This window comes from Pygoscelis adeliae, unplaced genomic scaffold (genome assembly GCF_000699105.1).
Source record: "Pygoscelis adeliae isolate BGI_AS28 unplaced genomic scaffold, ASM69910v1 Scaffold10, whole genome shotgun sequence".
NCBI lineage: Eukaryota > Metazoa > Chordata > Aves > Sphenisciformes > Spheniscidae > Pygoscelis > Pygoscelis adeliae.
In genome coordinates, this window is record NW_008824053.1 from 1,773,657 (window position 1) to 1,785,860 (window position 12,204).

Sequence of the window (12,204 nt, forward strand, 5' to 3'; positions counted from 1 at the left end):
CCTCTACTCTGCTCTGGTGAGACCCCACCTGGAGCACTGCGTCCAGCTCTGGAGCCCTCAGCATGGGAAAGACACGGACCTGTTGGAGCGGGTCCAGAAGAGGGCCACGAAAATGATCAGGGGGATGGAACACCTCTCCTATGAAGAAAGGCTGAGAGAGTTGGGGTTGTTCAGCCTGGAGAGAAGAAGGCTCTGGGGAGACCTTATTGCAGCCTTTCAATACTTAAAGGGGGCTTATAAAAAAGATGAGGGCAAACTTTTTAGCAGGTCCTGTTGCGACAGGACAAGGGGGAATGGCTTTAAACTAAAGGGGGGTAGATCTAGCCTAGATCTAAGGAAGGAATTTTTCACGCTGAGGGTGGTGAAGCACTGGCCCAGGTTGCCCAGAGAGGTGGTGGATGCCCCATCCCTGGGAACATTCCAGGTCAGGCTGGACGGGGCTCTGAGCAACCTGCTCTAGTTGAAGATGTCCCTGCCCGCGGCAGGGGGGTTGAACTAGATGACCTCTAGCGGTCCCTTCCAACCCAAACTATTCTATGATTCTATGAATGCATCTGTATATAGGCTTTCCTTCAGTGATTAATGTTTTTAGAGTGCAGGAGGTCTGTCTTATATTACACTTAGGCTGAACCTTCGAAACAAATGACTAGTCTGGAAAATCCACATAACATTATCCTATACTTCTCTGTTGACTTTAGTAAAAGATTTGAACACTTAAATTGTTTGTAAAAAGCCAATGATGAATGGATTAAGCAAAATCAAAGTGTACAGTGAAGGAAGGCAGTGTTGAAATGCCTTGTTCTTTGTACAGATAGGTGAAAATACCTCTCTCTGCACAGAAGACAGTGTTTCCCACTTTCAGTTTCTTTTCTGAAACTCATCGTATACTGTTCCTGGCAATTTGAAACTAAGAACTTCCTTAGGTTCAGACTAAGCTGAGCTTATTCTTATTTTTAGGTGGCTTATAATCTATCAAGGAAACTCTGCTTTACTAAAGTAATAGTAAAAACATATGTGCGATGATGTTCTAAATCATTGTGTCATTTCACATAACGAGGGGTCTGGAGCAGTCAGGCAACAGGTATATAGCAAATGTATCCATTATGTAGAATTTATCATCTTATCTGGAATGCATTTTCATGTTGTGGGGATGTACATAACTGAACTTATCAAAAGAGTACACAGCATAGATTTTTACACAATATGTTTTATACTAGCCTGTGTCTTTTCTCTTAGGTATATAAAAGAAGGTGATAGCGTGTCTCAGTTTGATAGCATCTGTGAAGTACAAAGCGATAAAGCTTCCGTCACTATTACTAGTCGTTATGATGGCATCATTAGAAAACTCCATTACAATTTAGATGAAATTGCTTATGTTGGAAAACCACTAGTGGACATTGAAATCGATGCTTCAAAAGGTATTATAAGCCATTTTTTTCTCTTGCATATTTTATGTTTGTTGTCATAAAACCATCAGTGACAGAGGAGTTTACTTCTTCCTCCTGAAAATCTGAAAACTGAAATATTTTTTTTCCCTTTATAAAGTCAAGAGAATTAAGTAGAAAAAGCTATGATATTTTATTAGGATTTAAAATCTCAAAAGCCAGATGTTTCCTATTGACGATTTAGCTTAAGCAGCAGCCTTTAGCATGCTATATTCCCACCCACAGTAGCTCAAAGTAAATGTTGAAAACTTCAGCTGTCACAGAATCACAGAATGGTTGGGGTTGGAATTTAACAAATGCTTATAATGTAGTAAAGTTTAAATTTTTCTTTTTGTTTGCAGGCGTTGCCCCAGAAGAAGATGTTGTTGAAACACCTCCTATGTCTCATGAAGAGCACACTCACCAAGAGATAAAAGGTCACAAAACATTAGCAACCCCTGCAGTTCGTCGTCTGGCCATGGAGAACAATGTAAGTTTGCTGAATCAGGTCCTGCTGCATTTTATTCATCTTTTATATAGCAGCTTGACTGACTAGGAGAACACTGATCTAGAGGAAAGTGCAGTGAGAAATGACTTGTTTTCAAATACATTTCAAATGTGTAAAAACCGTTGTAAAGATGAAGAGGATTGTGCTTTCTGATGATTGTGGTGGATAGGAAAAGAATTACTGGGCTTAAAATGCAGCTAGGATACTTTAGGCTGGAGATTAAGAAAACCTTTTTAGAATAAAAATAATAAAGTATCAGATTCCTGGGACAGAGGAAGGAAGAGGGAAAAATGGAATCTCAGCTTTAGCTACCTTGTTCTGTTTTTCAGGTTTGTGTTAGAGCAGAGGATGTATTAGGTGATCTTTTAAGCGCTTTTCTAATTCTTTTTTCCTGTGAATCTATGAATATTCCATTGGTTTTGAAAGCTTGTGGTGCATTTTTAGGAGAAAAATAAAACAATAAGTAGAGAAAATTAAGTGACAAATAGCTTTCCTCAAATTAATATTTCACTGTTGATCCCGTGAGGTAATTAAGAGGTAAGTAGTATTCATAGTTCCTCCTTAAAGTGTGCAATTAGACACCTAGTGGGCCTTCTGGATGATTTGAACAATGTTGAGTACCTAATAGATCATAGAAAGGGAAAGACAACTGTAGGTATGTTAGGTCAGTAACTGGAATAATTTTTAACCGTAGCTCACAATATAGGATATTTTTATATTGCTGTAAAACAGAAGTGTCATAGCTTGTTATGTTCTTTTCAGATTAAATTGAGTGAAGTTGTGGGAACAGGGAAAGATAACAGAATCCTTAAAGAAGACATTCTCAATTACTTGGCCAAACAAACAGGAGCTATTTTACCTCCATCACCGAAGGCTGAAATTATCCCACCTTTGCCAAAATCAGATACTGTGCCAGCTGCTCCAAAGGACAAAGCACGCAAAATTCCTGTACCTGTTTCCAGACCCATTGTGTTTTCAGGAAAAGATAAAACTGAACCTATAACAGGTAAATCATAAAATATAAAATCTTGAGACCTTGTTCACGGTAGACTACCAGTAAATGTTACTCAGTGAACAGTTGATTCCTTTTGATGGGAGTGTGCTTCATGTTATTGTCATGCAAGTGAGCAATAGAAAAACATGCTCTGTAAGAAGGTGTTGCATGAAATTATTATTTTATGAAATAATTGTTAACGTTTTGGTTGGATGGAGTTGGGCTGCAAATTGCACTTCTCATTTTTAATCCGCGTTTCTTCAAATGGATGCTGAAACAGGTAGGAATTCTGAAACACGTGAATTTGTCACAGTATGAATCATTATGCAATTAGTGGCAAAGTGCAGTGAATTTAAGGGTTTATCAGTGCTTAATAATAGCATTCTTAAGCATTCACACTTATTCTGGAGAAGAGTGCAACAAAAGACACTAAGATAAGAAAAATCACATTAAAAGAGGAAGATAAAAGGTTTTTGCTTGCCTTTCAGGCAGTGTTTATTTGGAGAGGCTGGAAAGAGTAGTGTCAATTAATGTATAATGATTTCAAGTACATGCATACTGAGGAGAGATATGCAGTGATATAATCTGAACTATTACAATTGTAAAAATTGAGTTGCATGTGCTGAATAACTGTTGATCCTAAAGTGAGCTTTACCCTGTCCTTTTTTTGTTGTGGTTGGGTTTTGTTTTGGTTTGGTTTTTTTAAGTTATGTAATTTGTTTAATGGAAACAAATAATTGAAATTTCACCATAACTTCCCAGAAGCTCATTTTGTTGGTTTAAGAAGTCAGTGAATATTTTCCAGGTTTTCACAAGGCAATGGTAAAAACTATGAGTGCAGCCCTGAAGATACCTCACTTCGGTTATTGTGATGAGATTGATTTGACTCAGCTTGTTCAGCTGCGAGAAGAGCTGAAACCTCTAGCACAAATTCGTGGAATTAAGCTTTCCTTTATGCCTTTCTTCATAAAGGTGAGACGTGCAGCAGAGCACTGTATGGAGCACTTAGGCAGATTTTGCCAAAATCTGATCAGTGATTGTTGTAAGTTTGGAGCACCTCTCTATCATCTGAATAATTCCAGGTCACAAGAAAAGTCTCAACTTTTCTTGTTTATTGAACCACTTATGAATTTACTGTTGGAATTGTAGTTAGGGTTATATAATATCATGGAAAATTTTTGAAATATTAATGGGGAAGGATAGAGCAGATAAAGCATTATTCATTATGGGGGTAGGCATCACTGGGTGTTTGAATTACAGAAAACAAATTTTGGAAACTGTCAGTATTTTTTATAAGCTTTATTAAAATGAACCTCGTGAAATGCATCATTATTATTGTTATTATATTTTTGTTGGTAATGAATCCCTCAGGTGAATGAGTGTGTCTCTTCTGTGGTTCCATTTCCAACTGTTGGCATCAATGAAGGCTGATGCACTGCCTAAGCTACGCATTGAATGCATAGCTTAGGCTGAAACTTCTGGTAATGCTATTTCAACTAGAGTGCTAAGTAAGCCCTCATTCTGCTCACTCTCTTTAGGGGGAATTAATATTACTTCCTTGAAATAATTGTCATCTAAGTGGAGAGCTGAGAATGACATTTCTGCTGAATCTCCTAACTTTTGTCTTGGGATATTTCATTTGAATTGTAGAACAGAAATAACAAATGCAGATTCAACTTCAGTTATACTTGGGAAAGGGATTATCACTTTTTATATGTCTGTCTGATGTATATTTGGGTTTTGTAAGTTGTCTTTTTCTTCTGCTATCCTAATAATGACAGAATATCGACAGACAAGTTTAGGAGAGTTTAAGCCAAATTTGATTGCATTGAGGAAATCCATATTGTTATTAATCTAAATTGTCTCCCACCGTTCCTTCCTTTCCATGCAGCTCTCCAGTTATAAACCATAAAAATCTATCTTTTTTTTTTCTTTTATATTTAACAGGCAGCCTCTCTGGGATTATTGCAGTATCCCATTCTTAATGCTTCTTTGGATGAAAGCTGTCAAAATGTCACATATAAGGTTTGTAAACTACTGATAAAAGTTGTGAGTAGAAAACCTAAACTAACAGCTAACAAGGGCTTTTCAGAATGTCTGAGCTAATTGTAACGACCAAAATTATGATGTTGTGCTGGAAAATAATTTGTGTGTCCAGATTCTAAGATTGGATTTGATTTATTATTTATCTTATTTCAGTAGTTTGTTTAATGCGAGTCACTTTGTTATTCAGGCTTGCCTCAAAAATGCATATTAATATAGTGATTTCCTATTTTTCACCTGAAGATGGGCCAAGCATTTTAAATGAAAACATTTAAAATCTAATACTGTAATTTTTTAGTAATGGCACAGTGGTTCCACTGTTCCAACGCTCAACCCTTATGTATTAAAGTCATATTTTAAGCTCAGTTTTGATAAAAATTATTTAATTTTCATACAAGGAGCTGGATTGATACTTCTGGGCAGTGAGCGTCTATTTTCTTAAGTGATGTGCACATACTCCCTGCAGTACAAACTCCTTTTGTGCTGTTTTATCAGTCTCTCTCAGATGAATCCTTATATATTCCTTCTAGTAAACAAAAGGCAACTCAGTTTCCTTTTTTTTAGTGCTCTCTTTAAAATCTGCTAGTCATGTTTTGTTACCCATATAATCATCCTAAAGTGAAATATTTTCAGTGCAGAAATGATTCCAGGATTTTGTATTTCTTGGATGTGAAATTGTCAAAATCAATTTGCACTTCGCAGATGTGGAAAGCTAATATTTAAAAATTTACATCCCCTTCTCCCCTCAAAATTGTATAGAGGAGCACAGACAGTGCTTTCTAGGTTAAAACGATATATAAAGAAGACATTAGTCAAGTGGTTTTTTATGTAAAATACAATTGTATGTTGACTGCTTACGTTAATGTCCGGTTAATGAAACTTGTTGCAGGCTTCGCACAACATTGGAGTTGCTATGGACACAGAGCAAGGTTTAATTGTCCCAAATGTAAAAAATGTTCAAGTCTGTAGTGTGTTTGAAATTGCTTCTGAATTAAATCGCCTACAGTCCTTGGGCTCTGCAGGCCAACTGGGAACAAATGACCTCACTGGGGGAACGTTCACCCTTTCAAATATTGGCACAGTAAGTACAGGAAAAATCATAGAATCATTAAGGTTGGAAAAGACCTCTAAGATCATGAAGTCCAACCGTCAACCCAACACCACCATGCCCACTAAACCATGTCCCTAAGCGCCGCATCTACATGTCTTTTGAATATCTCCAGGGATGGGGAGTCAACCACTTCCCGGGCCAGCCTGTTCCAATGTTTAACTTGGGAGAAGAGACCGACCCCCACCTTGCTACAACCTCCTTGCAGGTAGTTGTGGAGAGCGATGAGGTCTCCCCTCAGCCTCCTTTTCTCCAGGCTAAACAACCCCAGTTCCCTCAGCCGCTCCTCATCAGACTTGTTCTCCAGACCCTTCACCAGCTTCGTTGCCCTTCTCTGGACACGCTCCAGCACCTCAATGTCCTTCTTGTAGTGAGGGGCCCAAAACTGAACACAGTATTCGAGGTGCAGCCTCACCAGTGCCGAGTACAGGGGCACGATCACTTCCCTGCTCCTGCTGGCCACACTATTTCTGATACAGAAATGAGAACTTATATCTGAAAACTGCTTCTGAAATGAATACCTTAGTGAAGTTTAATATGCAGTGAACAAAACCTGTAGCAATTAATGCAAGAGGCAATCTGCTTTAAAAAAAAAAAAATTGTTAGCTAATATCCCCAGCTTTTTCTTTTCTAGATTGGTGGCACTTATGCCAAACCAGTGATACTACCTCCTGAAGTAGCTATTGGAGCACTTGGAAAGATACAGGTATATTAACTTTATCTCAGTGATGTGAGTGTTTAGCTCTAGCTAACCGAGGTCACCTGCAATGAAAATGAAATGTGGAGTGTCCCTTTGTTTTGTTTTTCTTATATAAACATTTCCTCTTTATGTTACAGAAACTGCATAGCTTGCGATTGAAAAGTTTTGTGATGTTTTTAGATGACTGTGCAGAGACATCAAAGGTTTAAATAGAAGTCCCTTATGCCAAAGGTTCAGATTTGCTTTCTAGAATCTGGTTATATTTCACTCACATCTATGTTTAGCCTTCTTGTTATTAAGAAACAAGGTAAATTAATTTTTTACAAGTTTTGCAACATGGCGATAGCCATTCTGCTGTCATCAAGGAGAAAACTTGAGACTAACAAAGTATTCTGATAATGAAGCTTAATTTCACAAGCCAGATAACTGAATCCATACAGAACTTTGTATGGTGAAGGCACTTTCATATTTTCTGAATTTCAGGCTTTAATTCTTTAATATAGACATTTGAGATCAATGCTGGAAATGAGATTAGTATTAATTTAAAACACTCTTCCTATGTTCTTCCTATGAGCCTTTTGTTTAGGGAATGCTTTAAGGAAACTGTCACTTTGAGCACTAACAATGCAATAAACTATTCAGGAAGAAACTTTTGAGTCAAGAAAAGTTTTTACTGCTTCAGTATTTCCATGATGCTGGAAACAGGATATGACTGTTTATTACGTAGGTTTGCAATATATTCTAATCTGCAGCACGAACAATAATGGCAAGGTCTTTTTTTTTGAATGGTACTACTGCTGTCTGGCTAATTTAGCAAAATGTTTAAATTTAGATTAACAAATTAACAACCAAAAAATACAGATTTGTTAATGAAAGTATTTAATATTTCTATTTTTTCCTTCCACTGATTTTTAGGTTCTTCCTCGGTTTAATGGAAAAGGTGAAGTATTTAAAGCACAGATAATGAATGTGAGTTGGTCAGCTGATCACCGCATCATTGATGGAGCTACAATGGCCCGGTTTTCCAACTTGTGGAAATCTTACTTGGAGAACCCTGCTTCAATGCTGCTAGACCTTAAATAAAGGAAACCATGGCTAGAATATGCCTTTAAACTTTGTGGATTAGACTGAATAATTACCAAAGCTGGCTCTGCTAGCACGTGCCCTTTGCTACTCACATTATATAATAATTTTATGCGGTTAAAAGTTCTCAACAGCTGATATCAATCTATCAATTAGTTGTTACTTCTTTTAATTAATAGTGCTGTAATTTCTTCTACAGCAGACTGTCAAATTAATGGGTCATGGCGCAACTTCTGAATATGGTGATGGAATGTCTTTCTTTTGCCCTTTATAACACATACGGTTGTGAGGCTGGCGTGACCGAATGACACTGATCTACATCTGCAGTATTTATAATCTGATTAACCTGCTTTGAAGGGAAATACTCATAGTTCTTCCTTGTTGGGGACACAAATTTATTTTAACAAATCATATCCAAATTCCCAAAAGAAGTTATGCAAAAATCATATACAAATAAAATGCCTTTTATGCTTGTGCTGTAAGATGTCCAGAGAGCTTTTTGTTTTTTAACTGAGTAAACCTCTCAAGTCTTTTGCTAGTCCACTTTTTCCTGGCAATTACTTGCACAGGTAATCAAATTACTCTTAATCAAGTTATAAATGAGAGGCCATATTTATTCAAATGCTTATTGATAACATTTATTGATCACTATCAGGGCCTTAATACTTTCTAGAATATCCTGTATTTTTATAGGCTAGAAGTAGTTGCAGTCCTTAAATACTTTCCAGTTATTTTTGTTTCTTATAGAAAGCATCTGTCTGTTAAAAAAAAGAAAAAAGAAAAAAGGAAGATCTCATTTGTTATTCTGTCATTAGGTAAGCCTGATGGTAAGCAGAACGTGTTCTAAAAGCTTGCATCACCTTGCATTATTGATGTTCAGGTACTAGAATTTGACAGATTAATCAGATGGAACAAAGAATTAACATTAAAAAGATACTATGTGAGATAAGGACTTTTTAAACTCATATACGAGGCACATAATGAATGGGTTCAAGTTAATGCCTTCAGAACAGACAACAGTTACGTGGCTTTAAGGTAAACTAAACAGATGATGAGGATTGCACTGGTTATTTAACAGGAGATATGAAGAAAACTGTTGGATATAAATACCTTCTAGAAACATAAGTTGCAAACAGACACAAGAAAAGACAGTTACATGGCCTTAAAGATTAATTTGTGAGGCACAAAATGGCCATTTTCTCCTTTCTTTAGATAGATCAAAAACTGCCTCTACAGGAGTATTCCCCAAAATTGTAGACCAAAGTTGTCTATTGCATTTAGCTGTGAAGATACAAGACGTAAGCTACCAGAGGCAGAATCTCTGCTATCCTTGATGCTGAGACTGAGCAAGAGGAAAGCTGGTAATGTAGGGGAGGGAACATGGGAGCATACATGTAAGGTGCTATTTATGTTACTATTGTGGTATAAGGGTCTTTTATATATAGGTCATTTCTTGCAAAGTTTGACTAATATATCATGCTTATCACCTATTTCATTTTTATCAGATTTATTTATTCCTAATAAAAAAAAAATTAAAGCCACAAAGAATTGTAGTAATATTGTTTCTATCTGTGAATTTCATGCAGGCAATCCTGTACAGGTGACTCGAACTTCTATTTCTTTTTATCTTTAAGAACCTACTGCACTCAAGTCTACCAAAAGACCACAGCCTAATGGTTACTTTCCTACGAGTATATTGTTGTGGTAAGGGCTTAGTCTAAATAGTACATTTTTTAATCTGATGACCATGGAGAAAATAAATTGAGAAAATATAAGTGTATGATAGAAAGCACTAAAGTGATTTTGAAATATATGAGACAGAATAATTTTGATCACATAAGGAGCCTGAAATTTCTTTGTCTCTCAAAACTCCAATGAAAGGGAGTATTTTTTTTTTCCTAGCTCTAGTTATCTGTCTTTTTTAAGGAGGAGGAAATTGAGTAGTTAGGTTTTTAGTTAATGACTTTTTTAGATCAAGAAAAAACATTGATTAAAAAACACTGTGGGGATTGAATCTACACCAAAACTGAAAGAAGAAATACCTATACCAAAGAACGTGTTGGATCATTTTTTGCTTTTGCATAACTTCAAAAAAAAAAAAAAGCTTAGAAGATGGAAAGCTAAAGCAGTTAGTGTCTTTTTAAATAGGTATTGGTGTTTAGGTAGCTAGCTGGTCACGGACTGGAGAGGGTTTTTTTGGTTATAAAGTTCTATGTGGTAATGCTAGAATTTAAGGCTAATTAATAATGAGGAAAAATTATTTCTACTGAGAGAGGGTTATAACCAAATGAATGATATTTTTAAAATTTCATCTTCATGTTTTATACTCCAGTGCAAGAACTGGTTAGAATTTTCCAGTTTTATGGCTTCTGCCTCAAATAGTGACCCGTGATTATTGCTGTCTCTCTCTTTCCATTTGGTTGAAGAAAAAGCTTCTGACAGAGTTGTTCTCCCTTTATCTTCTCCAAGGGCTCTTTGAAGAAATAGAATGTTAAAAAATATTTCATGATTGGAAGCATGAGAAGGGGTGAGTAATAACCCCTCTGCACATCCTGATAAAGATTACTTTTCTGGCTGGACTTGGATAATTTGCACTAAAATTCTTCAGCAAGAGAATTCTTCAGCATGGGCAAAAGTAATGAGTAAAATACGTAGTGATGTAATACTTTTTCTAGTCTAATTAGTCAATGTTGCTGTTTAATAGCACTTTGAAGCTCAGTTGTCTTGCAGAGAAACATTACTAGAGTAAAGCAAGTAATTGTCATTTTGAATTCAAAACTAGCTTATTCTTCTTTGTGGAGCATAACAAGTACTCCTTTGTTCTCTTTGTTCACAATTTGTAACTTTTGTTAATGGGAGTCCAGGAGTTTATGCGAGTCCAGTCACGTTCAGCAAACTGGGAAGACATTAAGTAAATGCTTGGGGGTTTTGCAGAAGTGCCTCATGTGATACCTTCTATTCTCAGCATAGGTTAAAATTAGAACTAGACTGACACTGCGTTGGAGTCTGAGTGAGAGTTCTAAATGGTTTTGGTAGTACAGACAAGATTCTTAATTTATCTCTGCTCTTGCCCAGAAAGCAATGAGCCACAGAAAATCCTTGGAAACACCAAATAATTGAGGTAAGTAGTTGTTAAACTCTTTCAGATGCTTGGAGGTGAAGTTGTTGGGAGATCTGATTACTTGGGAGTAAATTTGCCGTTGTTTTACAGCCCATACTTGGGAGTTCACTTCTGAATTGTTGGCCATGATGGCATGATTATTATGGTTTTTATTTTCCTGACAAATAAGAAGATCTAAGAACAAGAAGCTTTTGATGGTAGTCCTGTTATTATGTAATTAAATCTCCTTGAAAACAAAGTCATATACTTAGGCCCTCTTTCATATTTCATGGTTCTAAAGCAATGTTTATTGAATAATATGCTTTCCACAGCAAAACAGAGTTGCCCAGTGTAAGCTTTACTAAAAATAAGTATTGTTTTGACTGTATAGTCCCATACTGGTTTTAGTAGTAAAAGGATTAACAAATACCTCTTCAGAGATCTGCACCGCAATGTCTCTTTTCTGCACAATTCATATAAAAAGATTTCTAGTTTTCTACCTAAAAAAGCTTATAGTTCAAAAAAATGTCTCTAAACAACAAGAAATGATAGATCAGGTAAATCACTTAATCTCAGTAGAAGTTTAATCCTGAAAAATAAGGCAATTTAAATTGTAACCGCTAATCAGAGCAAAAAACCTAGTACAATGTCTTAGTCATTACTGTTGCATATTGGGATGAGGAATGGGAAAGGTAGTTACTATGAGGACCACTGAAAGAGAAGTTAATCCTTCAAACTAGAAATGTGATGACATTTATGTGGGGGAGGGAAAGAAGATACAATCCTATCTTTACAGGAAAAAAGTCGATTGCTTTTTAGGAACCCAAACGCCAGACTGCATTGTGCCACACTGTAGTTGCCATTTGCATCACCTGTGAAATCCTGCCATTTTTCCTTAACAAACAGAGAACAGTTAAGAATCCTTAATATTAAAGTATTGGACCAGATTCTTCTTTAGTCAAGCATTACAATTTGTTTTTATGCTGTCTTTACAACAGGAAGCAATCCTGACAATTTACATTTCTTATTATTTGCTTGCCTATGCATTTTTAATTAAGTGATTTCAGTATAATCAGACTTCACAAATTACTATGTTAGCAAAAGACATGGTAAACATAAAATACAATGATTGACAGTTTGAACACAAAAACGTTCACTAAGCAATTGTGGCGTATCCATGGCACACAAAATTATAGTGGAATAAATATGATAGAAAAGATTGCTGTAAAAGACAGACCTGCAGC

At 36.2% G+C, this 12,204-nt stretch overlaps 2 protein-coding genes across 2 annotated transcripts in view; both read left to right on the forward strand.

Annotated features, from left to right (window-relative positions):
• DBT (dihydrolipoamide branched chain transacylase E2) overlaps positions 1-8,339 on the forward strand; it is a 17,646-nt gene extending 9,307 nt beyond the window's left edge. The window contains exons 5-12 of the mRNA XM_009333858.1: positions 1,237-1,418; positions 1,787-1,914; positions 2,695-2,938; positions 3,732-3,898; positions 4,874-4,951; positions 5,859-6,050; positions 6,712-6,783; positions 7,693-8,339. Of these exons, the coding sequence (XP_009332133.1) occupies positions 1,237-1,418; positions 1,787-1,914; positions 2,695-2,938; positions 3,732-3,898; positions 4,874-4,951; positions 5,859-6,050; positions 6,712-6,783; positions 7,693-7,860 (1,231 nt within the window). The 3' untranslated portion in view covers positions 7,861-8,339. The remainder of the gene's footprint in view (positions 1-1,236; positions 1,419-1,786; positions 1,915-2,694; positions 2,939-3,731; positions 3,899-4,873; positions 4,952-5,858; positions 6,051-6,711; positions 6,784-7,692) is intronic.
• A 2,479-nt stretch (positions 8,340-10,818) lies between these two features.
• LRRC39 (leucine rich repeat containing 39) overlaps positions 10,819-12,204 on the forward strand; it is a 10,162-nt gene continuing 8,776 nt past the window's right edge. The window contains exon 1 of the mRNA XM_009333744.1: positions 10,819-10,981. The gene's annotated coding sequence lies outside the window, so the exon portion shown is untranslated. The remainder of the gene's footprint in view (positions 10,982-12,204) is intronic.